At 37.5% G+C, this 25,172-nt stretch overlaps 2 protein-coding genes across 2 annotated transcripts; one reads left to right on the top strand and one right to left on the bottom strand.

Moving 5' to 3' along the window:
* Positions 1–712: 712 nt before the first annotated feature.
* Positions 713–17,876, bottom strand: LOC306869688 (transient receptor potential cation channel subfamily M member 5; the record flags this gene model as incomplete). The annotated part of the gene is made up of 26 exons (XM_079416551.1): positions 713–822; positions 984–1,074; positions 1,159–1,231; positions 1,379–1,511; positions 2,043–2,221; positions 2,972–3,140; positions 4,544–4,718; positions 4,813–4,945; positions 5,026–5,144; positions 8,663–8,924; positions 9,020–9,118; positions 9,210–9,322; positions 9,405–9,550; positions 10,492–10,615; positions 11,535–11,678; positions 11,755–12,084; positions 12,181–12,299; positions 12,438–12,534; positions 12,648–12,833; positions 12,925–12,989; positions 13,089–13,266; positions 15,476–15,642; positions 15,725–15,905; positions 16,012–16,162; positions 16,244–16,311; positions 17,850–17,876. 26 exons carry the CDS (start codon positions 17,874–17,876, stop codon positions 713–715), a joined length of 3,639 nt encoding a protein of 1,212 aa, XP_079272677.1.
* Positions 17,877–18,781: 905 nt separating this feature from the next.
* Positions 18,782–22,725, top strand: LOC306883919 (cyclin-dependent kinase inhibitor 1B-like). Its single transcript, XM_079439445.1, has 3 exons — positions 18,782–21,837; positions 21,942–22,035; positions 22,254–22,725. The coding sequence occupies exons 1-2, from the start codon at positions 21,312–21,314 to the stop codon at positions 22,031–22,033; spliced, it is 618 nt and encodes a 205-aa protein (XP_079295571.1). The 5' UTR covers positions 18,782–21,311; the 3' UTR covers positions 22,034–22,035; positions 22,254–22,725.
* Positions 22,726–25,172: the final 2,447 nt, after the last annotated feature.

Here is a 25,172-nt window from a genome sequence, read left to right as displayed (position 1 = left end):
TTTGATGTACTTTTTTGATCCACTTCAAATGTTGACTATTGTATATTAAAATAGAAAACAGCTATTTTAAATTGTAACAATATTTTCCAATATTGCTGTTTTTACTGTATTTTTTTCATCAAATAAATGCAGCCTTGCTGAGCACAAGAGACTTTCAAAAACATCTACCAAAAAAAAAAAAGCAATTTGGAGAAAAACAAAAACAATCTTACCGATCACAAACTTTTGAATGGTAGTGTACATTTACTTATTAATTGTAAAGCCTATTGAAACGAGGAAGTAAAGGACTTTGTAGCATTCATACAATGCCTTACAATGGCAATTCAACTGACAAAGTTCATTTTACTAATACAGTCTGGCCAGGATGTGATAGAAAGGCAAAAAGAAAATTAATATTCTTCCATCTACAAAATAATAATAATAATAATAACAACACAATTTCAATGAACTGAAGTGCATTAACAAATTATAAAATGAAAAGAAAAAAAAATATTTTTATTGTATAGACAATTGATATAATGGTAATTATAATTTAGTGCTATTTAGCTGCAAAAATGTAATGCACAAAGTCAAAGAAATAACTCAAAATCAGAATATCTGCATAGTGTGTCTCTCGTTTTGTGGCCTGGAGTCTCAATTACAATAACCTATACTAAACTCCTATTATTCTATTTCCAGTTAAATAAAACAAATGCATTATAACGTGGCCAGATCACTGATCAATGTAAGGCAGTTTCTTGTCGGCACCATATTTTGAATGTGCTGATGGCTGCTGCCGCTTGGCTTCCTGTGGATGTGGATTTCTGGAGCTGGCAATGGACCCTGAAAAGCACAGATAGCGTAGTGTTACCTTAGGAGGACAAAACCTCTGAGACAATGGAAAGTAGACACTGAGTAAGAGAGAGAACAAATGAGACACAGAGATAAGGAAGTCAGAAGAAGAGAAAATAGGGAGAGCAACATAATATTAAAGAAAGCCTCACGTGGGGCTTTAGGTGCGTCTCTGTCACACTTTAGAGTACTTTTGTGGAAACACTCCGCAATCCAAGACAACACCTCTCCACAATACCTCACCTAAAGATGAAGTTTCACTTTCAGTAAAGTCATGAACTTAAATGATCTCAACACATTCAGTCAGCGGCTACTCCGTCACCTCACCTCGTTCTCCACTGTTGCCATACGTTTTTCTTGCTCCTTTAAACCCCCAACCAACCTCAGCAAACTCTGCACCCTTACATGCAAAATATATATATATATATATTAGATTAAAATGGTTATACATACAATCATTCAACATAGATTTGCTGTAACACACCCACCTGTAGCCTAATTCTCAATATAAGAAAATGGGTTAATAACACATCTGAGTGTAACTCACTTAGACGAAGTGTTTCTGAGTCTTTCTGCACTGCTCTCCTTGTGCTCATGCTCCAGTTTAGCCAGGTAGTTCTCCTTCTGTACCGTCTCCCATGTCATCAGCTTCTGGTCCAGTCCCGCCGATAGTTCCCTCTCTAACCATGACAAGAAAAGAGGAACAAACGTTTAACCACAGTTTCTTTAAATCTTTTTTTTTTGACGTGTTCCATCATGTCATGCGTACTTTTCTTGGTAATTTTTGATATTTCTTGTAACTTGCCTCAAAACGAAAGTTACAAAATGGGTATTCATTATGAATTATCTGTAAAGGAAACACACACACAAGTTTTTGTGAAAAGTGGGGACATCCCATAGGCGTAATGGTTTTTATACTGTACAAACTGTATGTGCTATTGCCCTACACCTAAACTTAGCCCTCAAAAGGATACTGTGCATTTATACTCCCCCCCCAAAAAAAAAAAAAAAAAAAACTCACTCTGTATGATTTATAAGCGTTTTGAAAAGTGGGGACATGGGGCAATGTTCTCATAAGTCACCTTCTCCTTGTAATACCTATGTTATACCTGTGTCATTATACAAATCGATGTCCTCATTTGTCGCAAAAACGCGTGCTCGCACACACACACGCGCGCACACACACACACACAGTGTGAAGATCTACTCACCCAGCAGATCCTGCTTGGTTTCTGTAGTTTTGACGAGGCTGAGGAGAGCTTGATAGATGTGATTGATGATGATGAAGGGTGGAGCTAATGCCGGACGGCTGTGGTATTCAACAATCAGGTTATAACGCTGAAACTTCCAGAAGATGTCTGCATTCTCCTGCACCACCTGGAAGGTGTAGCTGTGAAAAGAGTTTCATGGCATTTAAAGTAAAAAAATAAAAAAATAAATATATACAGTGGTGGCCAAAAGTATTAGAACACCCGACAGATCTGAAAATATTGACCCTTTTTTGCCTCCAAAACATGATTTCATTTCATAATGTTCATGAAACATGCAGATGGTTGCTCTGAGCACAACACATGAAGTGAGTCGTAGTGTTTATATCAACTTTTAACTTTAATATTTGGTATGCCCACCTTTTGCAGCAATTACAGCAGCACATCTCTCTGGCACAGTGTCAATATATTTCCTAAGAACTTCAACACTAATGTTATCCCATGCCTTCTGCAGCTCAAGCCAAAGGCTTTCCTTTGAATGTGAAATAGATCTGTCCAGTTTATTTTGCAACCAAATTGCTCGATGAGGTTGAGATCTGGACTTTGAGGGGGCCAGTCCATCATATTCAATGTTCCAGCAGATTCCTTCCATTGCAGGCAGTTCTGGTGTTAAATAGTTTGTTTTATGGGTATTGTAATGGCCAATTCAACAAAAACTATTGAAATTTCTTAAATACTGTATGCCAAGTGTTCTAATAATTTTGCCCACCACTGTATATTAAACACACACACACACACACACACACAGACACACAAAACCTAAACATGACTCTTTACTGGAAAAGTGCAAATACATTTGAAACTGTACTTTAATACTCTGCCATGAAGAATTTCCATAACATAGATTCACAAAATATTAGCCAGACTCTGACCTGAACATGGCAATAAGAAGGTTGAGCAGCAGCACATTTGTGACCAGCAAATAGATGACAAGCAGCAGAATGACCAGCCAGTTGGCGTAGATGTTTGGGCAGGGTGGCAGAGTGCCTGAGACGATCTCCTGCACATCAGTAGTGCAGTTATCATCTGGCATTTTTGCAGCTGTGAAGATGCATGGACAAATAGAGTCAAGAATAAACTGCTATAGCTCCATCTAGTGTTCAAGTCTAATAACTAAACAAACAGATACTGACAGAAATTATCTGACTAGACCCATTGAGCAACAGCAAAACTTGAGAATCTAGGTCAAATCTGAATGTAGGTCAAATAACTCTGTGTATGTGCGTGTGTGCTTATATAAGAAATCTTGCCTTGGCAACTAAGTGAAATAAGTTTAAGCTAAAATTTCTAAATAAGTTTAAACAGCTAAATAAAAAAGTAACTTAAATTTAATTTAAATAAGTTTAAATAATGTTACTAAAACATAAAAAAATAAAAATAATAAAAAGTAAAAGTAACTAAACTTAAAGCATAAAATATAAACTAATATTAAAATTAAATTAAAACTGAAAAATTAAATGAAAGCTAATTCAAAATAGTAATAATTAGTGTAATATTGTATATAAATTATTTATACAGTCAAACCAAAAATTATTGAGACATCAGATATAATTTTTGATATTTTTACTAGTGGGTGCAGTTCATTTATGCAAGTGAGGAAGGCAAAATAAAATAAACTGTGACATTATACCCAACAATTCTTCATACAGTGGACTACCTAATTGTGTACTTACATTTAACAGCTGACAGCTATGCAACCGAATTCATTACATACCTTTCTATCAAAGTTATCTGACATTATCAAGATGATTTTTTTCTGACACTGAGATCTTGTCATATTTTATAACCATTTTCTAAACTATAGTGAATAAACTGATAATGTGAGAAATGTTGAAGGTGTCTGAATAAATTTTGGTTTGTATGTATGTTTGTATCAAAGATGGAAGCATAATTCACGTATTTAAAAACTGTATTTCCATCTCTGTTGCAACAGTTTTGAAAGTGTCTAAAATGACTGAACCCATATACAAGTCATTGGTGTTTGGTGATGAGTTTTTGGCTCAAGGTCTGCATTTAAAGTCACACCAGAGGAGTTCAGCTGGGATTAGGACTTGGTTTTATTCAGACCAGTCAAGTTCTTCCACACTGACTAATCAATCATTTCTGTTTGAACCTTGCCTTATACACAGAGGCACTGTCATGTTAGACTAGAAAAGGGTCCTGTCCAAACTGTTGCAATAAAACTAGAAGCACACAATTCCCTAGAATATCATTATATGCTTAAACATTAAGATTTGTACTCATGGAAATGACTAAAGTAGTCAAACCTGTTCATTAGAAGAGGGTGACCCAATACTTTTGGCAATATAGTGTATATATATACATTTTTTTTTTATTATTATTATTTTCATTTATTTATTATTATTATTATTATTATTTATTATTTAAAAAAAAAAAAAACAGTGAGCTACAATGTGCTCCAAGCAAGGATATTTACAGTGTACCATCTATTTCCTCCAGAGGAATCTGTCCAAATATGTGGAGGTATGGGCGGTACAGTGCCCTGCGGAAGACCCAGTCGATGCGTGGGTCATTGGGATGCAGAAGGGCTTGTGTCGTCACTCCGTACGCTATTAGCCACACGCTCAGGAAGAACAAGAAGAAGAACACATCTTTGATCTGTGAAACAATTTAAAAACATGTTTTGGAGGTTAAATGGATGTTTCTTCTGACTATGATTTTTAATTTCAAATGAGATGATGTCAGGTTTCACCATTCTCTCCACAATGATGATTTTAGGCCCGAGCTGCTTATGGATGGCAAAAATGTGAATGAGTCTTAAGGTGAAAACCATGAAGTCCAAAGCAAGAACAGTGCGGCCAGCCTCATACGTGTTTGTGGCCATCCTTGAGAAAACAAAGGATTCATATTAAGCGCATTGTTACTTTAATGCGACTCATACAACAGAACTATGTGATCATAACACCTGCATGACAATCCCACCACGAAGAGAGAGATGGCCACCATGTCACATTTGTTCCAGTTATCCTCCATATATAGCTTCATCTTCTTGAAAATACTCATATCTTCATCTGTGAAGAAACTCTGTGGATCAGAGAGTGTTAAAAATGATCACATACACTGAATACCAATATAACTGCACTGTGGACTTCAGGAGGATAACCAACTAATTTCCCCCCAATAACATCGATAAAGTCTCAAAAAAGAATTTGCTGATTGAAATGCTCAATGTTATTCCTCCACAAGTCTTGATCAACCTGTTCTGTACCTCTGTCGTTGAATCTGTCCTCACCCGATCATCCGTAACTGTCTGGTATGGCATATTTATTTTCATCACACATGAAGCCACACCTTTGCATGTTATAGGCACCCAGCAGAAAGAATCATTGGCTACCATCTACCCAAGCCATCTAATGAGTTGGAGTCCAGGAAATGGGCAGGTGAGATCATAAATGAGTGTTTAAACCCTGGTGAGCACATATTTGAATCTCTACCCTCAAAGAACCATTTCAGACCCATCAAAACAAGAAATAAAACAGTATCTTCACCTGTGATGCCACTCTTATAAACAACTTCTCTGAACTGGATTTGTTCCTTAACCCTTCTCCCATTTTAGCTGGCACTGTTTGTTCAGCTGCTCGGGCACACTGGCCACTTCACCGCTAAACTGCATTTGTACCTGTTATTTTGGATGAACCCTACACTCCACCCTGCATGTGTGTTAATGACTTGTATTGTATTGTGTATTGTTTGTATTTTCCTGTACTATATTACAGGTCCTTTTCAAAAAATTAGCATATTGTGATAAAGTTCATTATTTTCTGTAATGTACTGATAAACAGACTTTCATATATTTTAGATTCATTACAACACAACTGAAGTAGTTCAAGCCTTTTATTGTTTTAATATTGATGATTTTGGCATACAGCTCATGAAAACCCAAAATTCCTATCTCAAAAAATTAGCATATCATGAAAAGGTTCTCTAAACGAGCTATTAACCTAATCATCTGAATCAACTAATTAACTCTAAACACCTGCAAAAGATTCCTGAGGCTTTTAAAAACTCCCAGCCTGGTTCATTACTCAAAACCGCAATCATGGGTAAGACTGCCGACCTGACTGCTGTCCAGAAGGCCATCATTGACACCCTCAAGCAAGAGGGTAAGACACAGAAAGAAATTTCTGAACGAATAGGCTGTTCCCAGAGTGCTGTATCAAGGCACCTCAGTGGGAAGTCTGTGGGAAGGAAAAAGTGTGGCAGAAAACGCAGCACAACGAGAAGAGGTGACCGGACCCTGAGGAAGATTGTGGAGAAGGACCGATTCCAGACCTTGGGGGACCTGCGGAAGCAGTGGACTGAGTCTGGAGTAGAAACATCCAGAGCCACCGTGTACAGGCGTGTGCAGGAAATGGGCTACAGGTGACGCATTCCCCAGGTCAAGCCACTTTTGAACAGAGAAGCAGCACTGGACTGTTGCTCAGTGGTCCAAAGTACTTTTTTCGGATGAAAGCAAATTTTGCATGTCATTCGGAAATCAAGGTGCCAGAGTCTGGAGGAAGACTGGGGAGAGGGAAATGCCAAAATGCCTGAAGTCCAGTGTCAAGTACCCACAGTCAGTGATGGTCTGGGGTGCCATGTCAGCTGCTGGTGTTGGTCCACTGTGTTTTATCAAGGGCAGGGTCAATGCAGCTAGCTATCAGGAGATTTTGGAGCACTTCATGCTTCCATCTGCTGAAAAGCTTTATGGAGATGATTTCATTTTTCAGCACGACCTGGCACCTGCTCACAGTGCCAAAACCACTGGTAAATGGTTTACTGACCATGGTATTACTGTGCTCAATTGGCCTGCCAACTCTCCTGACCTGAACCCCATATGAATCTGTGGGATATTGTGAAGAGAAAGTTGAGAGACGCAAGACCCAACACTCTGGATGAGCTTAAGGCCGCTATCGAAGCATCCTGGGCCTCCATAACACCTCAGCAGTGCCACAGGCTGATTGCCTCCATGCCACGCCGCATTGAAGCAGTAATTTCTGCAAAAGGATTCCCGACCAAGTATTGAGTGCATAACTGAACATAATTATTTGAAGGTTGACTTTTTTTTTTTTTGTATTAAAAACACTTCTTTTATTGGTCGGATGAAATATGCAAATTGTTTGAGATCGGAATTTTGGGTTTTCATGAGCTGTATGCCAAAATCATCAATATTAAAACAATAAAAGGCTTGAACTACTTCAGTTGTGTTGTAATGAATCTAAAATATATGAAAGTCTAATGTTTATCAGTACATTACAGAAAATAATGAACTTTATCACAATATGCTAATTTTTTGAAAAGGACCTGTATATATGGCATGTTGCATTGTACTGTATTGTATGATGAATCGATTGTGCTCTTTTGCGTTGCATTTTTGACTGTATTTTTGCGATGTACTTTTCTGTTGTGTTTAAAGTATTAGACTTCTGAAAGGCAATTTCTATATATTTTAATAAAACAAATTCGGTATAAGGATTTAAAGTACAGATTATTATTCATGAGCACATTGTCTGTATCAACATGTCGATGGTTAACTCATACTAGAAAATGAAATGAATTCATATTAAAATTAATTTGTGAACTTTTTATTTCATTTTAAATCTACCTCCTAAATTCAAATTATAGTTATGCACCTTATTCGCCGCTTCAATACAAATCAAATTAGTGACCCAGTGTGTGTGAAAACCAGTGTTATTGGCAACACTTTACAATAAGGTTCCATTTATTAACATTAGTTAACAACATTAGTAAACATGAACTAAGAATGAACAATACTTCTACAGCATTAGTTAATGTTAATTTCAGCATTTACTGATGCATTATTAAATTCACAAGTTGTGTTTGTTAACATTAGTTAATGTAGTGTGAACTAACATGAGTAAACAATGAACAACTGTATTTTCATTAACTAACATTAACAAAGTTTAATAAATAGTGTAATAAATGCATTGTTCATTGTTTGTTCATGTTAGTTAATACATTTACTAATGTTAATAAATGGAACCTTATTCTAAAGTGTTACCGTGTTATTTTAGTATTATTTATATATTATTATAGTAGAAATTTATTTTAAATTATTATTTTAATATTTTCAGTTTTCGTTTGACTTTTAGTTTAATTTTGTTATATTCTGTTGTCATTTTTATTATATTTCTATGTAGCTTAACTTTTTCTGATTTAGTTTTAATAATTTTAGTACTAAAACTTATTTTCAAATGATTTTTTATTTCAGTTAGTTGCCAAGGAAACACTTCTAATTTTAATTTACATTTTTCATCTAAAATTTACATTTGATATTATTTCTGTTTTATTTCAATTTATGATTTTTTTTTTAAAATGTTTTGTTTTACGTTAACAATGATAACACTGCTCTACATATTTTAAAGAATCCTAAAATTAGAAATCAGCATTTAAAGTTTAAAAAATGTTGGATAAATATTATGACAGATCCACCATATCTCTATTCAAAGTCAGAGAATCATAAGAGACTTTTCAACATACAAACTCAATTTAAAAACATCCACACAGATTTTAAACAATAGATCATTGGCATTCAGTCTTGCCTGACGGATTTCCTCCAACACCAGGGTAAAGACCCAGAAGTAGAGGATAATTTCAGCAGCAGATGGCCCACGTGGCGGTGGGGGCCTGAAGTCCAAGAGGAGCACGTAACAGAACAGAATGAGGAAGGCAAAGTACATGATGACATTCCCCATGAACACAGTGACTGGAGCGCACCAGAAACGATTCCACTTCTGCAGCATCACATAAATGAATGTTGCATTGCAACTCTGCACTGCAGAATCACCGCCACCTTCAGCAGCACTAAGAAATGAAAAAAGAAAAGAAAAGAGGTCTTCAAAAAGATCTTTCAACTTCACTGTAGTTTTTATCTATTACAGTATGAAACAGAGGCTTACACTGGGTCCTCGTCTGTGAGTAACAAGGCCTGCTCTGTTTCCAAACTGTCCAGCTCGTCAAACGGCTCACCTGTACCTTTGCTCACTTTTTCCTCTGCACTGTGACATATACACACACATATTGATGCACGATGAATCGAAAATCAGTTTAAATGTCACACGTGGAATTAATCATGACAAATATCCCCACTTGAACTTGACGAGATTGGTCCAAACGAGGGGAGGCATGAAGAACGTGAGCACGAGTCTAGAGATGGAAGTGTCGGTCCTCATGGCTCCCCACCAGACTTTGGTCAGCAGGGCCTGTGCAAGAGCTTCCAGGTTGATCATGGGGATATGGTTGGTTGATGGCATGATAATGTAAGAATTAGACATAAGCTGTTACCTGGACACCATCATGAGCAAAAAAGCATTTGGCATCTGCCAAAGTGGCGAGATTCAGGACCGTTGCTTTGCTCCAGCAGCATGTTTTCCTCACCAGGAGCGAATAGGCTCTGTCTTCACTGTTTGAATAACACTCACTGAACAGATCTGTCAGAACAGTGCAGGTATCAGGACTGACAGTTCTGGTAGTTGCACTTAATATAGGCTTAATGATACATTTCATCCAGAAATTTACATTTTGTGTCATTTACGCTGTTCTTCATTTTTAATTAAAAGGATAGTTCACCCAAAACTGAAAATTCAGTTATCATTTACTCACCTTCATGTCATTTCAAACCTGTACAATTTTCTTCCTTATGTGAAACATAAAAGATGATATTTTGAAAAATGTCTCTGGCTTTTTTCCCATACAGTGGAAGTCAATGGTCACCATCATTCTTCAAAATCGTATTGTATGTTCTGCAGCCATAAAGAAGTCATACATGTATGGAACAACATAAGGATGAGTAAATGATGACATGATTTTCATTTTGGGTGAGCTATTCCTGATTCTGTTCCTCAGACAAAACTGTTGTATGACTTCCAAAGGCTTGGAATACAGCTTTTTGCATGAAGCACTTGATTTTGAAGCACTTTCAATTTTTGGTGCATTATGAAATGGGACAATGTTTAGTAAACCCTAACAACATTTTCTAGTATTTGTTTTACTTTTTTCTAAACAACAGATTAAGGCCCCTTTGGACATTTTTAAAAGAAGTTAGCACCATAATTGACCCTCGTATAAACTACAGTGTCAAAGGTTTACAATAAAAAATAACTGTGACTGTGGCAGGATTATTATGACACGTAGTTAAAAATGACCCTGAGTTCACAGTTTTAAGCATGAAAAACCATCCATGTTAGTATATCACTGTCAGTATATTCATATTTCAGTAAATCTTTTATTGTAATTTTAAAATGTTAGCTTCTTTGTACCTTAATATTGGATTAGTTAGTTCCCTATCAAGTGGTTTGACAAAAAATGTACTCAACAACGATTAAATGTTTCAATGCCTGTGTTCTCTGCTTGGTGGTGGTGTGATTCTCACCCATAGCAAACTGCTCATATTTGGCATTCTTCATACTGCGAGCAGTCTCTGCTTCAGTAGCCAGATGGGCCATCTCCTTCATTATCTTACAGCCCACCAGAGCAGCTGCCACGGCCTCCGGGCCCTAAAAAACACAAACAGCTATTAAAGACGAATGTTCAATAATGCATTGAACAAGTTAGGGTGACCATACGTCCTTCCTTTCCCGGACATGTCCTGGCTGGGATTTCTAAACTTCCTAAAATGTCTGGGTTTTGGTGCTTTGTTTCCTATTGACATGCTCTCTACAGTCCTCATACTTTATATTTAGACATATTTGCATTGGTTTGACCATTCTCTGTAGAACGGTCAACCTTCTAACAATCCACAATTGGTCGATTATGTACAATGCCTGCATGCGATTGGTCAAATGACATTTCAGTCATTTCCTTCAGTAAGTAGGCCTATAAAAACAATAGATTGATGTCAAAACCTAGAGGACTAATTCACCATGGGTTACCTTAAAAGGTGCAAAGAAAACAAAATTACAAATTTAATCAACAATTCTTCACTTCTGTCATTTTTGGGTGAATTTAAGATTTTCCAATGGTTTTTTTTTAATTATTATTATTTTTTCTATTATTGAGCAAAATAAGGTCTATGGTAAACATAACTTGACAATACTTGGACGTTTTGCAGCAGCACTCTATTGGAACACAAAGCCAAAACCAGGACATTTTAAGCAATTTAGAAATCCTGGCCAAAACATGCTCTGGAAAGAAGAGGACATATGATCCCTAAATACTTTGCATACAGTACAAATAAGCAAGAATTGTGAACCACAAAAATACAAAAACAGTAAAGTATATATTCTCAGCTTCACAGCACTTGTGTTCATGCAAATTGCTTTTTGTTCGCCCACCCTTATAAAGTTTAATCTGTGAACCTACTAAGGTCATCTGTGATACTCAACAGCAAATGTCTAGTAATAAATGGGACTTTTATGAAGATGTAAATGAACTTATGAAAATGAGCTCATCGCTCATATCGGTTTATTGTCTCACCATTGCCCAGAAGTAGTTTGCCATTTCCTGCCTATTTTGCAGGATAGCCCAGAGGAAGAGGTCTCTCCAAGGATGAGCACAACGACGGTCCATGTCTGGGAGGTTTTTCTGGCTGTGAAAAAGCCGGCCTTTCCCCATCCTCTCCTGCAGTAGATAACATTTTATAGCAGGACTGTAGCATGGTGGGTTATGTCTAAGTGCGTGTTAAAGGCCCACTCACCGCTGGAAGTTTTTGGTAAAAACCCCTACAGGTGTCATCAAGAAAGTCTTTGAGGACTTTGGAGACCTCATGGAAGGTGAAACGAGGCCTGCGGTCACCGGGTTCCGTGTGAAGGTGTCCTGACATCCGTTTACTAGCCAAATGAACCTGATGCTTTTTCAGGAGCAGGGTGTGAAGGAGGTTTTTTTCAGAAACAGAGCAGTAGAGTTCCTGAAGACGGCCATACGTTAGGAATTCATTTATGTTCACGCCGTTATCCACAAACAAACGCACAAAGTCAGGCTTGTCATTTATCATTGCCTCCATCATCACCTCCTCCAGGTCCTGAGCCTAAAAGAGCATAAGGAAATGGTGCGTATGAGAATCAAAACAAGTACTGATAATTACAACTAAATCTAAATTTTGTTTTAAAAGTTTAATTCTCACACTCCATGCCACATCTCCACTGAAGATCTCACTTTTAGCAATGTCCACCCTATTCCAAGCCACAGCCAGTTTCAGCTCATCCAGGAAGTCCTGTGCTTCCTGACTTTGACTCTTACAAGCTGAGCCCAGACAAGAACATTTATGAACTCACTGACATCATTATTCAGAAATATATCATTCCTACAAACATTCAAATAGAGAAATATACGATTCCCCCATATGTTTGCTGGAGTTAGTATAAAATAACAGTTACACACCTTTAACCAGCGCTTTGAGGATTACTGTGTCCAGTTCTAAGTCCTGCTCTGGGTCATGAACTGTCAGCAGGTGACCATGGTCCAATATTCTCTGGATCTAAGGGACAAAATCTGAGTCTTTACACAAATGGCTTGTGCCTAAAACAGCATGGTCCATGCTTGCAGAAAATCACAATGTCTAACTATCTTAAAACAAAGATTGTCCTTTACCAGTTTTACCCAGGAAGGGATTTCAGTGCTGTGTAGGCCATTGGTAAAGGTGTTTATCAACAGCTCTTGAACCATGTCAGCATCCCAGTATCCTCTGTCCATCAGGGTCACTAAAATATCAGCGACTCCTCCTGAGCCAGCTAAAATCAGCCAGGGTATTGAATTCTGAATATTCTTGTACATTTTCTGTAAGAAGGGATTGAAAGTGGATATTGCTATTGTGCTACAACAAAACGCTTCATTAGATATATTTAAAAAATAAAATGTTTAGAGTGACCTGTAATATCCTTGGCTCCCCATGAACCAGAAGACATAAGACAGGGATTTCTATACTGCCTGTGCCTGTTAGAACAAGAAACTCCTTTGAAAATATATGCATGAGAAGAAAAAACTTTGCTAAATTTACAGAGATATTTGGGGGGAAAATGCATCTAAACTCACCCCCATATCCTGTGCGCTGCAGAGAGATGTGTTTGAGCATCTTGACTCTCATCTCACCAGTGGCTCCAGGTCTCTGTGGGTCCTCGTCCACCAGAATGAAATGAGAATGATTGCAGTCCAAAGAGTACACTGCACCGTGAGGAAGATCCTCAAATGGATATGTTACTGGATGATCAGACTAAAAAAAAATACCAAATTATAAAAAATAAACAATGTTTAACAACTTATAAAAATAATCTTCATTTGATATATATATATATATATATATATATATATATATATATATATATATATATATATATATATATAGTAACACTTTATTTTAGGGTCTCTTAACTAGTTGCTTATTAGCATGCATATTACTAGAAAATTAGCCATTTATTAGTAGTAATTAAGCACATATTAATGCCTTATTCTGCATGACCTTATTCTACATCCGTAATCCTAACCAATACCTAAACTTAACAACTACCTTACTATTAATAAGTAGCAAATTAGGAGTTTATTGAGGGAAATGTCGTAGTTAATAGTGAATAAGTGTTCCCTATTCTAAAGTGTTACCATATATGGTTTTATATATGTATATATATATATATATATTTGTACACATAAATGTTATGAATGAAGTTATAGGGTGGGATGACAATTTCATAGGCCAAACCGGAAGCTAGCATCACCCTGATTTCCTTGACAAAACGCCAGTCCACTGGCTTTTGGATAAATATAGAAAACAAACTTTGTGACCACCAAATTTTTTTAAACCTAAATACAATCCCCCGAGGTAAAAAGCTAAAGTTAGGCTTTAAACAATCTACACAATGTTTGCATGACTTGAACTTATAAACTTAAACATAATTGCCTCTAATGAAAGTTTGAGTCAAATTAGTTTGTAAGAGTGCAAGTATAAACATGAGTAGATGAGTTTTCCTGTTTGCCGAGATGACATATAATGTCCCCTTCAGCCTCTATAGTACCATATAGGTAAAAAAACAAAAACAACATGGAAACTGTCGTAACGTGTCCCGTGTTGGTCAAAGGGAGGTGGTAGATAGGCTCAGGACTCAGATATCATCCAAAGAGGATCAGTGTCCCCTTTGCCATTAAACGACCAAAGAAAACAAATTGCTACAGGCAGCAAAATCTACATTGGGCACTTTAAGCAGTATGCCCACCCCTTGTCCTCCCAAAGTGCAGCTTAGACTGGCTTATATAGCCTAAGACAGACTCATTACACCCAAGACCAAACAAACTACAGGTGCACCAATATCAGAAAACTTGGAAGCATAAACACAAGCTCTTTTAACCATTTAAATCATTAAACTTCAAAAACACATAAAATAAAAACATATAAATGCAATTCTTTAACATAAGCAAAATGTCAGCAACATCATATGACATCTTTTCATCATATGACATCTTTGGTCGTTTAGGTGGAGGGAGTGAATGTACAGCGCTCTCTCCACCCTCAATACCACGACTGAGGTGCCCTTGAGCAAGGCACCGAACCCCCAACTGCTCCCCGGGCGCTGCAGCATAAATGGCTGCCCACTGCTCCGGGTGTGTGTTCACGGTGTGTGTGTGTTCACTGATGTGTGTGTGCACGTTGGATGGGTTAAATGCAGAGCACGAATTCCGAGTATGGGTCACCATACTTGGCCGTATGACACTTCACTTCACTTTCATGTCTGCATCACCAAGGGTTAAGCCCCCTCCTTATTAATAGAAATGGTTTAACCCAACTCAAGAAAAAGGGACACTGTAGTCCCGCCTCTTCCTTTGATGAGTCACAAGACCAGGATATGGTGAGTACACAGCATGCAAGGTAGCTGTTTACAAATGTAGAAATAAATACAGACTTGAAATAATAAATAACACAACTACAACTTGCCTCTGTGTGGTTAATGAGAAAAATATATCATAAGGGAACAGTAGCAGACATAACACGTTGCGATAACCACTGATATGTGCACCTATCTGCAGTCAACACAAACCGCATGATATCTTAAACTGTATTATACATTACCATTAAAGGATAATGAACCTAATAAACTACAACCTAGTCAACAGAAATGCAAAAACATTAATAACAAATGTAAAGAGACATACAACAGTTACTTGTAAAGACTTCACATGCTCCCGCCACCTGGGGTGACGTCATGGTGATGACGTCACCCCAGCACCCGTCATCACAGAAACTAAGTGCAAAAATTCAAATTTGTTTCTGTGTCTTAGGACTCATTTCTGCAGCACTCTCTTGTGTAACGAAACGTCCACATGCTTTTTCCATACAACTGAATCATATAATTGCAACATAAATAACACAGATATGACATCAAAATGTATCATTTGAGAAGACCTTTCCATTCATGTCAGCAGGTCTTCCTCACCCTTGCAGCCAGCAGAAGATCTCTGTTCTGAATCATGTTCCAGGGAGCAATTCCAATGGCCACCACTCGCACCTTAGGGGAAGTGCTCGCTAGCGAATGGTCCCTTACAGCTTGACCCAGGTTCTTGGTGATGCCAAAACGCAAACCACTGGTGAGGATCCATGCCCCTGTGTGGATCAAGGGTCATAGGTCTGTAACAGTCAAAAAGAGATTGTGATTTTTGTTTTTAATGAACAATAAATTACCCACCTGTGCTCTGTGCTGCCTTCACAAGGCCTTTCCTAAGTGTGTCCCTCAGCCAGGGCTTCATCTGAGCCACTTCATCCCCTCCCATTAGTGCCACCACCAGATGAGGAGGGGCCAGACCCCACTGCTTAGTCAACATCTGGTAGATTTCAGCTGGATCTGTGGAGCTGGTTACCCTGACAAACTGGACTGACAAATAAAGTCTGTGAATAACATGCACAAGCTTGGACTCGTTTGTGGTGAATTTGAATTACAATGAAAAGATTCTGTAAATATCTGTCCTTATATACCTTGCCCCTGGTCCGACTGACTCCAACAAAATCAATATCTCCCAAACGTCCAGCCGTCCATTGGGGTTTATCAGATCTCTCATTGCCCTTCTCTCCCATTTGAATTACAGACTCTGTAAGTGGGGTGTAACACTGACATCCCGGTAGAGAACTGCACATAGTGACACAAAAGGTCAAGACTTTTGAACGGTGTGAAGTATTTAGTGGTAATAAGTGGTGCAACTAGTCTCACCCGTGTTCTTGGGACTCAATCAACAGTTCGCCACATTGCAGACACCTCCTGCCCTGCCGTAACACACTCTACAGACAGAATTAAACCGCATTTGCTTCACAGTCCAGTCAGGTGCAGCCACAGGAGCTGCTGATTTGTTCAGCGAGGCAATTCAGGTAATGTTTATGTAAAGCAGAAGCAATTTTCATGTTCATTTTTTACACCCATGCAAACATGCCCTCCCTGGTAAAGGCCGAGCCACATATGAACATAATTTTCTCAGTTCTTTTTACCAACCTGAGGTAAAGTTAGAGTCAGGAAGCAAAAAAATAGCAGAAAGAAAGAACAAGTTAAAGACAAAAAGGAACAGACACTAGATTGCAGCTGCTTGGCATTTGAATATGGAAATATGCATTAACACAATAAATCACCCATGTAAACTTACATATGTCATTATAAACACTGAGAGCAGCCATAATTGATCACCCACAGAAGTTGTCTATGCAATTGCTTATTTGCATCCTGGTTAACAAATGATTATGAAGTCAGTTCCCTCATGCGGTTGAAGAGGCACAGACAGAAACAGCCACAGTAAAAGCATTCAGGAACAAAAGCGTAATGCTCTAAAAACATTTCAGGCAGTTCACAGCATGTGATTGATGTAATCAGATTTGAATGAGCTGCTTGATTAATCTCTTTTCAATCAATTTTATCCAAATGCTATCAGGTCCAGGTATAGCTTTCACCATCCCTGCTTCATGCCACCCCTTTTAAACCCTTTGCAACTTCCAGTTTCCTAACGGTTGCCATTCATTTCATTGTTTTTAAGCAGGAGACACAATATGGTTTGATCAGTTAACATGCAGTTGCTCCCAATCTGCTATCATCGTGAGTTGCTCATTGAATGTTTATGTAAAACGTGAATAAATAATAATTGCTTCCTGAAAGTAGGATGTGATTATTAAGTACCAATGTCATCTATGCAAACATGACTGATGTGTGTGGGTTTGTGGAGAAGTGCAGGAGCTGCCTATGATTTGACTAGGGGATGAGATGGGGTGTATGAGAGGAAAATGCCATAGACACTGCAGCACACATACACAATCATTTGCATTAAAGGTCACACGCAGAAATGAGATCCATGAGGAAACAGAGCTTTAGCAATGACACTTTATCAATGAATTGTTTTTACTATTGTACATTTTTTTCTACAACGTCATTTTTTTTTTTTTTAAGAAAACATTTTCTTCAGTGTCCAACTGTGTACTTGAACAAAAGTCAAGACATTAAAAAACACAATAAAACTAGAGGGTTTGTCCTGAAACCAGTGCGTTGAAATTTCAGAAACATCTAAGGCTGTAGAGGCATGTGAACAATAATTTGAAGCTTCACACACACACACACACACACACACAAACACACACACACACATATATATATATATATATATATTAGGTTATTATTCACAAAATGCAAAATGCAAATATTTTCTATGTTAAAGTGGCTGCTTCTTTAAATATTTAGCTGTGAATGTCTTTTTCAGAAACTTTTCAGCAATTTATTAACAACTCCACAGAAATGATCTGGAATATCATGCCATGTTGTTTTGCTAAAACAGCTGACTTACCAGAGGAGTATCCTGGTTCCCCGGCATATCTGGATGTTGGCTTTCTTCTTGGATCCCCTAGGCCACTACAAGCTTGGGCAGCTCTAGAGTGTCACCAGGAAGTGAATCGGAGGGTTTATGATGACAAAACCACTCCCTAACCAACTGCTGCTACCTACGTTCAACCACTTACCTGCCTGCCTCCACCATAAGTATTCCTTACAGTAATACAGCAACAGGAAAATAGTTTCAAAATAGGTGATTAATTCAATTGACATGCTTACTAGTTGAGTTTTTTTCCCTCGTTAGCTTTAGACATTTGAAATGTTTGAAATTTTTGAAGATTTTAAGACTGCTTAAAATACGTGGAGGTCTTTTTTTTTTATAAACGTTGTAATTTGTTAAAAATAACTTTTTTTAACACATGAAAGCTTCTTAAACTCTTCAGAATTCTTAGATTTGGACAAACTGGCATTCAGAAGAATGTTGTAACTAGAATTAAAGAAAGACACCACAGAAGAATATAGGCAAAATAAATTAATAATAACTAATATACATCATACCTCCCCAGCTGATTAATCACAGTATATAAAGACAGTTGATTTATATTACAAGTTTTCTGAAATGTTATGTTTAAATATGCAAATGAAACATTATGCATAAATGTCCAGAACAGATATCTGAGCACTGGATAAAATCAGGTTCAAAATTGGTGTTTCTTTTTGTTGATTAGAGTTTCCAAATGGAAATTTGAATATATATTTTTTTATAATTCCATTTAAAAAATTGAATTGAAATCTACAGATGCAAATAGATAAAATGTGATTAAATAAACACTTAAAGGTCTATTAATGTTTTTTTTTTTCTACTAGTATGAAAGTCATCAGCTGAGGACGAGTGTGGCCGGCTGCAGTTGCGCGAGTTAGCCACTAGGCGTCAGCAACTCCTAAACTACTACAGCACGAAGGCGAAGATGTCGAAGTCGTCCTTAAAATGTGTGTAAATCTACCACAGGCTCTGGCTTAAACATTAATCAAAAGCTGCCTCGTGAGGCAGTATACGGTAGCAGGAAGGCTTCATCGAGATGCCTTGAAATCAGGTTACTTCAAAGATGTGCTATGCTGACTACTAACTTACTCAGCTCAGTTTGATTGATTCAGGTTGAGCTAGGCTTAATTATAAGACACAAATGTTATCTGTTAAGTAGCCTAGCTAACACGTTGAAATATATAAATGTGAAATATATAAATGTGTAAGTATATAGCCTACAGAATGTGTGTTGCTAGCCTGCAGAGAAGAGGGGCGAACTCAGTTTAAAGAGTAATCGCCATGTTTTAGGTCTCGCTCAGGAGCGCAGTGTAAACAAACTAATCACCACAGAAAAAAGCCGACTGTTTACTGATAATATTTTTTGAAAACCATCTTACATACTCTTCGAATAAAACGGACTAATATGTAAATCTCTGTAAATAAAAATGTCTCTGTGGTTTGTGTGAGAGGCTGCAGATATTCATCATTCAGTCTCCTTCACAGCAGTGGTACTGATACAGAGTAAATACAGAGAACTGCTGAAACACTGGTTAGAGCAGCAAAACCGTGCCTATTTTTTAAAGGGGACAATACATAGCTAGATCTTAAACATTTCAGCATTGTTATATATATCACAATATTGCCCAGTAAATCTGCTCAGTGTAAAGAATTAAGCAGAACAAGCTGCTTTGAAACCACGTGTTTTGTGGATGCTATGCAAATAAATAATGAATGAAGCAAGTGATCAAATAAATGAATGAAACTTAATCTTTACAAACAAGTGGCCGGGGATCAAAGAGCTGCCACAGATTATATTTCCATATATGATTTTCTTTTATTTGTAGTGTGAGGCTTACAGTTTAATGCAAATCACTGTATATTAAATCTATCAATTATTAATCCGTATCTTATTTGAGTTGTTACCGAGTTTCAGTTTAACTTTCATCCGAGTTCAGTAACGAATGCAGACATTTTAAAGGCTATTATTTTATGTTAATGTGATTCAATTTAAGATCGCGTTGATTAACGCTTACTGTATCAACAGCGTTAATCAAAAGCAGAGGTATTTGATGCAGACACTGATAAGGGCTAACTTATGGCATCTGTTAATGTCTGCAGGAAATATCTCTGCTCTTTCAGCTTTCTAAGGCTGAAAAAAGCACGTTTTTCACACCGGCTGTGCAAAGGGCTATGGCAAATGATGTAAAGAGAGCCTTAACCACTCCAACGCGATCTTAAGTAGAATAATAGAAACATTAAATAATATCAACTATTATCCAGTCTCCGCGGTAGCTCCCGTGACCTAAACCCCCAGAATGCATTGCCGCTGTGACGACACATTCCCAGACATTGTTATTATATTAACCGTGTCCTGGGAAATTTAACACATATTGTGGATAATATAACATTTAGGTAAAATTGAATTAGCATGTTTTATTTGGGTGGGCAGCTGTTGCTGGTGTTACTTTCGAGTTAGGCCTTTACACAGAGTAATTTGTTCCTTATCTAAAGCAAATCTGGTCCGCTCAAGAACCAGACGATTTTGCGTTCACTGAGATGCGCTTGAGCCCGAGCCACCCTTTGGTTGAGCTTCGCGCAATGGCGCATTGGATGACTCCGCCCAGCGGCGCCAGAAGGGTTTTGACTGGATTTGGATTCAACGTTTAGATTTGTATGTCATTTCGATTTCGATGTTATATTTATGTTTTATACTTACATTCAGGGCTTATTTTATCATTTATACTAGAGGCGTAAATGTAAATCTGAGGTGTGGCAATTGAAATAAATGTATAATTTATCATGCAGTTGGTGCTCCAGAGCATTTGCTAAAACTATAATTTGCACTGAATGAAATACTGCTTAAACCAGCACAAGTAGGTCTACACACTATAAGAACAGGAAGACAAACATTGTTGTTAATGAAGATAAATACTGCAGACTAAACCTAACCCGAATATTGTACATATTTTTATAATGAATTTCAAATAAGCTAGTAATATAACCTAATTTTTTATGATGTAGCATGTATGTTGCATTCATTTTCATTACATTATTAATGTGTATTCTTATTATAATTATAGACGGAGACCTAGGCTACTTTATTGTTTACCTTTATTAACGAAATAATTTTATACAAATAACACATAACACTTTGGTAGGAATAAATCCCTTTAGGCTTATAATATTAGACCTATAACATTTCTTATTCTTTCTTTTTTTTTTTTTTTTTTTGCTTTTAAAACAATCACTTATTTCAAGGTATTCATGCATGGACCGAGGGGGAAGGTGCCTTTGCTGATGCTGGTGGGGGGTTTATTGCACAGGGCGTGGTGTCCGTCTAGCCAATAGGAGGCCTTTTCTCGTATAAACACTGGCCTTTAACCACCGGCACAGATATAAACAGACTAGAGACAACAAGAACCAAACAAACGTCGGCATTGACTTTTAGGCATAATGGCAAACGTGGACGTATCAAGCAATCTGGAGCGTCATGTTGCACGGAGGACCTTTCCTCTTCTCGCGCGCACAAAGGTTTGCCGTAACCTTTTCGGACCGGTGGATCACGAGGAGCTGGACGGTGAAATGAAACGCAAACTCCAGGAGATCTCCGAGCGAGACAAGAGCCGGTGGAATTTTAACTTTGAGACCAACTCTCCTTTGCCTGGAGAATACCAGTGGGAGGCGATTTCAGAGGACGCTGTGCCGTTTTTCTACAAGGATAAAGTACAAAGTCCGAGAGCTCGCGCCGCGGCGTCTGTTAATGCAACAGGAGACGCGTCCAGCGATGTTGACTGCGGGTTACATGGGGGTCCGCTAGTTCAAGAATCCGCGGACGTCCCGAGTCGAGCCAACGAAATTAACCAGGAGAACCTCTCTGGTGCACTCAACTCAAGACCAGCTCGTTCTTCAGTCTCCAGAAACAGGCGGAAGAGGTCACTCATCCCAGAGACCCCCAGAAACAGCACGCCACAAATTACAGGTAAATGCCTTCAAACTGTAAATGAAAACTATTAATCTCTCGATATTTAATGTGAAATTAAAAATCAAACATGTCTAACAGTTTATAATATTGATTTCCACCAGACTTCTTCCCGAAAAGAAAAAGGACCCTGCTGGAGCTTCAAGCCGGCTCATCCACCAGCACTGAAGTAACGCCACGCAAAACAATAAGATGATGGTACGTGTCTACATCAAGGCGATATTATTACAATATTATTATTTTAATCAGTATAATTATTATTTGTATTAGTCTAATGCTAATTGTAGTCAGCTTGTAAGTGATTGACGACAACGAATTCAGTTTAATTGACCTTTATTTAAATGGCCGTACTCTGCTTAAAGCTGTTGTTTAGCTGCTGAACAAACGCTAATTTTGTCGTTTTCTTTGCTTTTCAGATGTTTGCACCCCATGCAGCAGTCCACCTGTGTTTATCTGCAGAGCGGATGAAAGAAAACAAGGGGACGAGACTTGTACTCTCTCTCTCAACTCATGTAGCAATAATGGCTCCGCCAACAGAGACTTTGTTGCAGTGTTACAAATGTCTAAACGGTGCAATTTTATATTTGGCTTTTGTTTGAACTGTGTAGAGGGCTAGGCAACGCTGCTCTAAATAGACTGGAGCGATACCTGTTTTATTTTTTAAATATTTTAACTTATTTTATTTATGCGCATAATAGTTGGTTCCTCTTTATTATTTACAGCTATTGTTATTGATTTTTATTATTTCGGCCATATTTTGTTGTATTTTATTTAAGTTTTTGTTTGCAACAACATGCAAGAATGTTTCTGAGCCGTGTTTGTTAAAATATATTCTGTAGCTCACGCTGTACCTTTGAATCAAAGTGTAAATTAAATTATATTTTTGATAACCTGGTCGTATTCACGTGTGTTCCTGTGAAAGTCATGCATACTGTTCAAATACATAATTGTGCATCCTGGGATGTGGGTAAACGGCAGAAAAAAAGGTTTGCCCTTCACTTTTGAGGCGTCAACATTTTGCCCGTGACAAAAAAGAGTAAAGTTTGGCCTCTAAACAGGAGGGACTCAGCTGTTCAGCCCTCATTGTTTGTGGGGAGGGATATGCGGGCAGCTGCGTACTATAGGGAGGATTTAAATGCCATTTTCTTTCCATAATGAAGGAGGCAGGTGCCCTTGGAACCCCGCTTTGTCCACATAAGACCTTCATTTTCAGCACCCTCTCAGCTATCCCGCTAATGAAACACTTACCAAGACTTGAACAAAATGGGCTCCTTCTATTTACACGCCAACCACCTGCCTCCCCTCCCCCTTACCTACACAGTATCTGTGAATAACATTTACTATAGATACCACCACACGCCACATCTTTATAATGTCATTGAGACAAGAACAAAAACGATAGACAAAATAGTGCCCAAAACGAAATATAATGGTGAGCAAAAAAAGGTAAACCGTAACCAAAATAATAAAGATAGAATATTTAGTTAGTCTATCCAGCTAGATTATTATTTTTTAATCGTTTAATTTGACCAGACTATTTAGAGTAGGCTATCACGCTTCTGCATATTTCTCATTGATTATGCCAAAGTCTTGTGTCTCAAATGATGGGGAAACAAGCAACAGCAATCCACGTAACAATAAAAATAGCTAATATCAACGTTATGAACAGCTACGTTTGTAATTTGAGTAATATTCTTTAAAACTTTGATAATAAACTTGATAAAGCAGGCAGAATTCACAATAGGAAAATGGTTTAGCTTATTCTTCGGATTTTACACGAAATCAAGAACCTTTTTGATTTTGAGAAATCAAATTTGATCAGAAAAAAAATCAAATAAATCTTCTGGAATTTGCTCATCAACGAATTATATACATTACCCCGGTTTTTTTTTTTTTTTTTTGCCAGTGCCAGAGTGCCAGTGTTTCGCCAGATATAGCCTTTCTCTAAAGAAGTTTCCCATTTCCATGACCATCTGGCACCAAAAAAGGCGAAATGGAACAAAGGCCGCTAAAGGCGTAAGGCGAAGCGAGTGCCATCGCATTCACCTGCAAATGAGGCTTTGTGCTCTCATAGAAGCACTCGGTGCTCACAAATCCTGTTTGCTTTTGTTTCTAGTCCGTATCTAGTCGTGTGCGAGAAAACAGAGATACTCCAGTCCGTCATGCCAGCGACTGGCCCTCATTCAAGTGAAGAAACAAATAACGTAGAGACCTGAAACTCAGTTGCAGAAAGATAGTCTTGGTAACAGTTTAAATAAACATGCACTTTGAATGTAAACATAATTCATTAGAATAGTAATACAATAAATCTTAATCATTTTATTAGCCTATGTAGGCTATTTTGTTACACTCTGGCCAAAATAGGCCTTGAATTACTATTGATGTAGCCCTACTCTAAGAACAGGTGTAATGTGAGTTCTGTAGGCTATAGGTTTATGCAATAGTATAAGCATTGTGATCAAGAAGTAAAATAATTCTGTTTAGCTGAACGATTTTTTATCTCTGGCGTGTTAAAATATGTTCAATATGTTAAATATTATTACACCACCGTGCTTCATAATTATTCATGAAAAACGAGGATTTTAATATACATAATTGTGTTACTTGTAATGTGAGGAATCCCCAGGGTTTATCTGGACCTCATTATTTGAGCTTTTACACTAGAATCATTATGTCCAGATTGACAGGGTTTCCAATATGTTGCGTTATAGCTCAGCTGGGTTTCCTGACCAGATGGATTACCTCCTCAGGCTCATGGGACCTAGACTTTTATCAGCAAGTCCCACAGAGACACATTCATTCAGCCTGTGCAGTCTGTACATCATTAAATGAAGTTAAGAGTTCAATTCGAATCCTTTTATTCAGACTAAAACATTATTTAAATCGTCCTCAAAATATTGTGCAATCGTGTAAAGGAAAACTTCTGAATTCAAAATACTGCATTAGTAAGCTACGCACTAAACTACAAAATATGATCAAGTAATTGAAATAAGTCAAATTATAGCCTACATAGACAGGTCTTTTTTTCTTACCATTTTATCCAAAAACTACACAGAATTTTTTCCAATTCCAGTTCACTTAAAGAAAACAAATAATATAATAAAAATAAGTGATTTTTCCCTCAGTTGCTATCATTTATTTTTCTTTCTGTAAGGACATCACTTTCCCAACATTGCTACCCTTTTTTGACAAACATCTGCAATTTGCAGCAAAACCATCAAAGCATTCATCTCTGTGTTGTAGCCCTCTCTATTTCAGAGCTGTTTCTCTTTCACTAATAAAACCCATAAAACTAGTGGAGGCACTGGCAAGCTGTGTCTTCAAGGCTGGATACA

Source organism: Barbus barbus (genome assembly GCF_936440315.1).
Source record: "Barbus barbus genome assembly, chromosome: 1".
Taxonomy (NCBI): Eukaryota; Metazoa; Chordata; class Actinopteri; order Cypriniformes; family Cyprinidae; genus Barbus; species Barbus barbus.
The sequence above is the reverse complement of the archived record's forward strand: the minus strand, read 5'-3'. Positions and strand labels throughout refer to the sequence as shown.

What these genes read in the sequence shown, in the direction of transcription:
- LOC306883919 (XM_079439445.1), top strand. Translation starts at nt 21,312, where the DNA reads ATGGCAAACGTGGACGTATCAAGCAATCTGGAGCGTCATGTTGCACGG. An exon ending in CAGCACGCCACAAATTACAG is followed by an intron (nt 21,838 to 21,941) that starts GTAAATGCCTTC and finishes GATTTCCACCAG; the next exon opens with ACTTCTTCCCGAAAAGAAAA.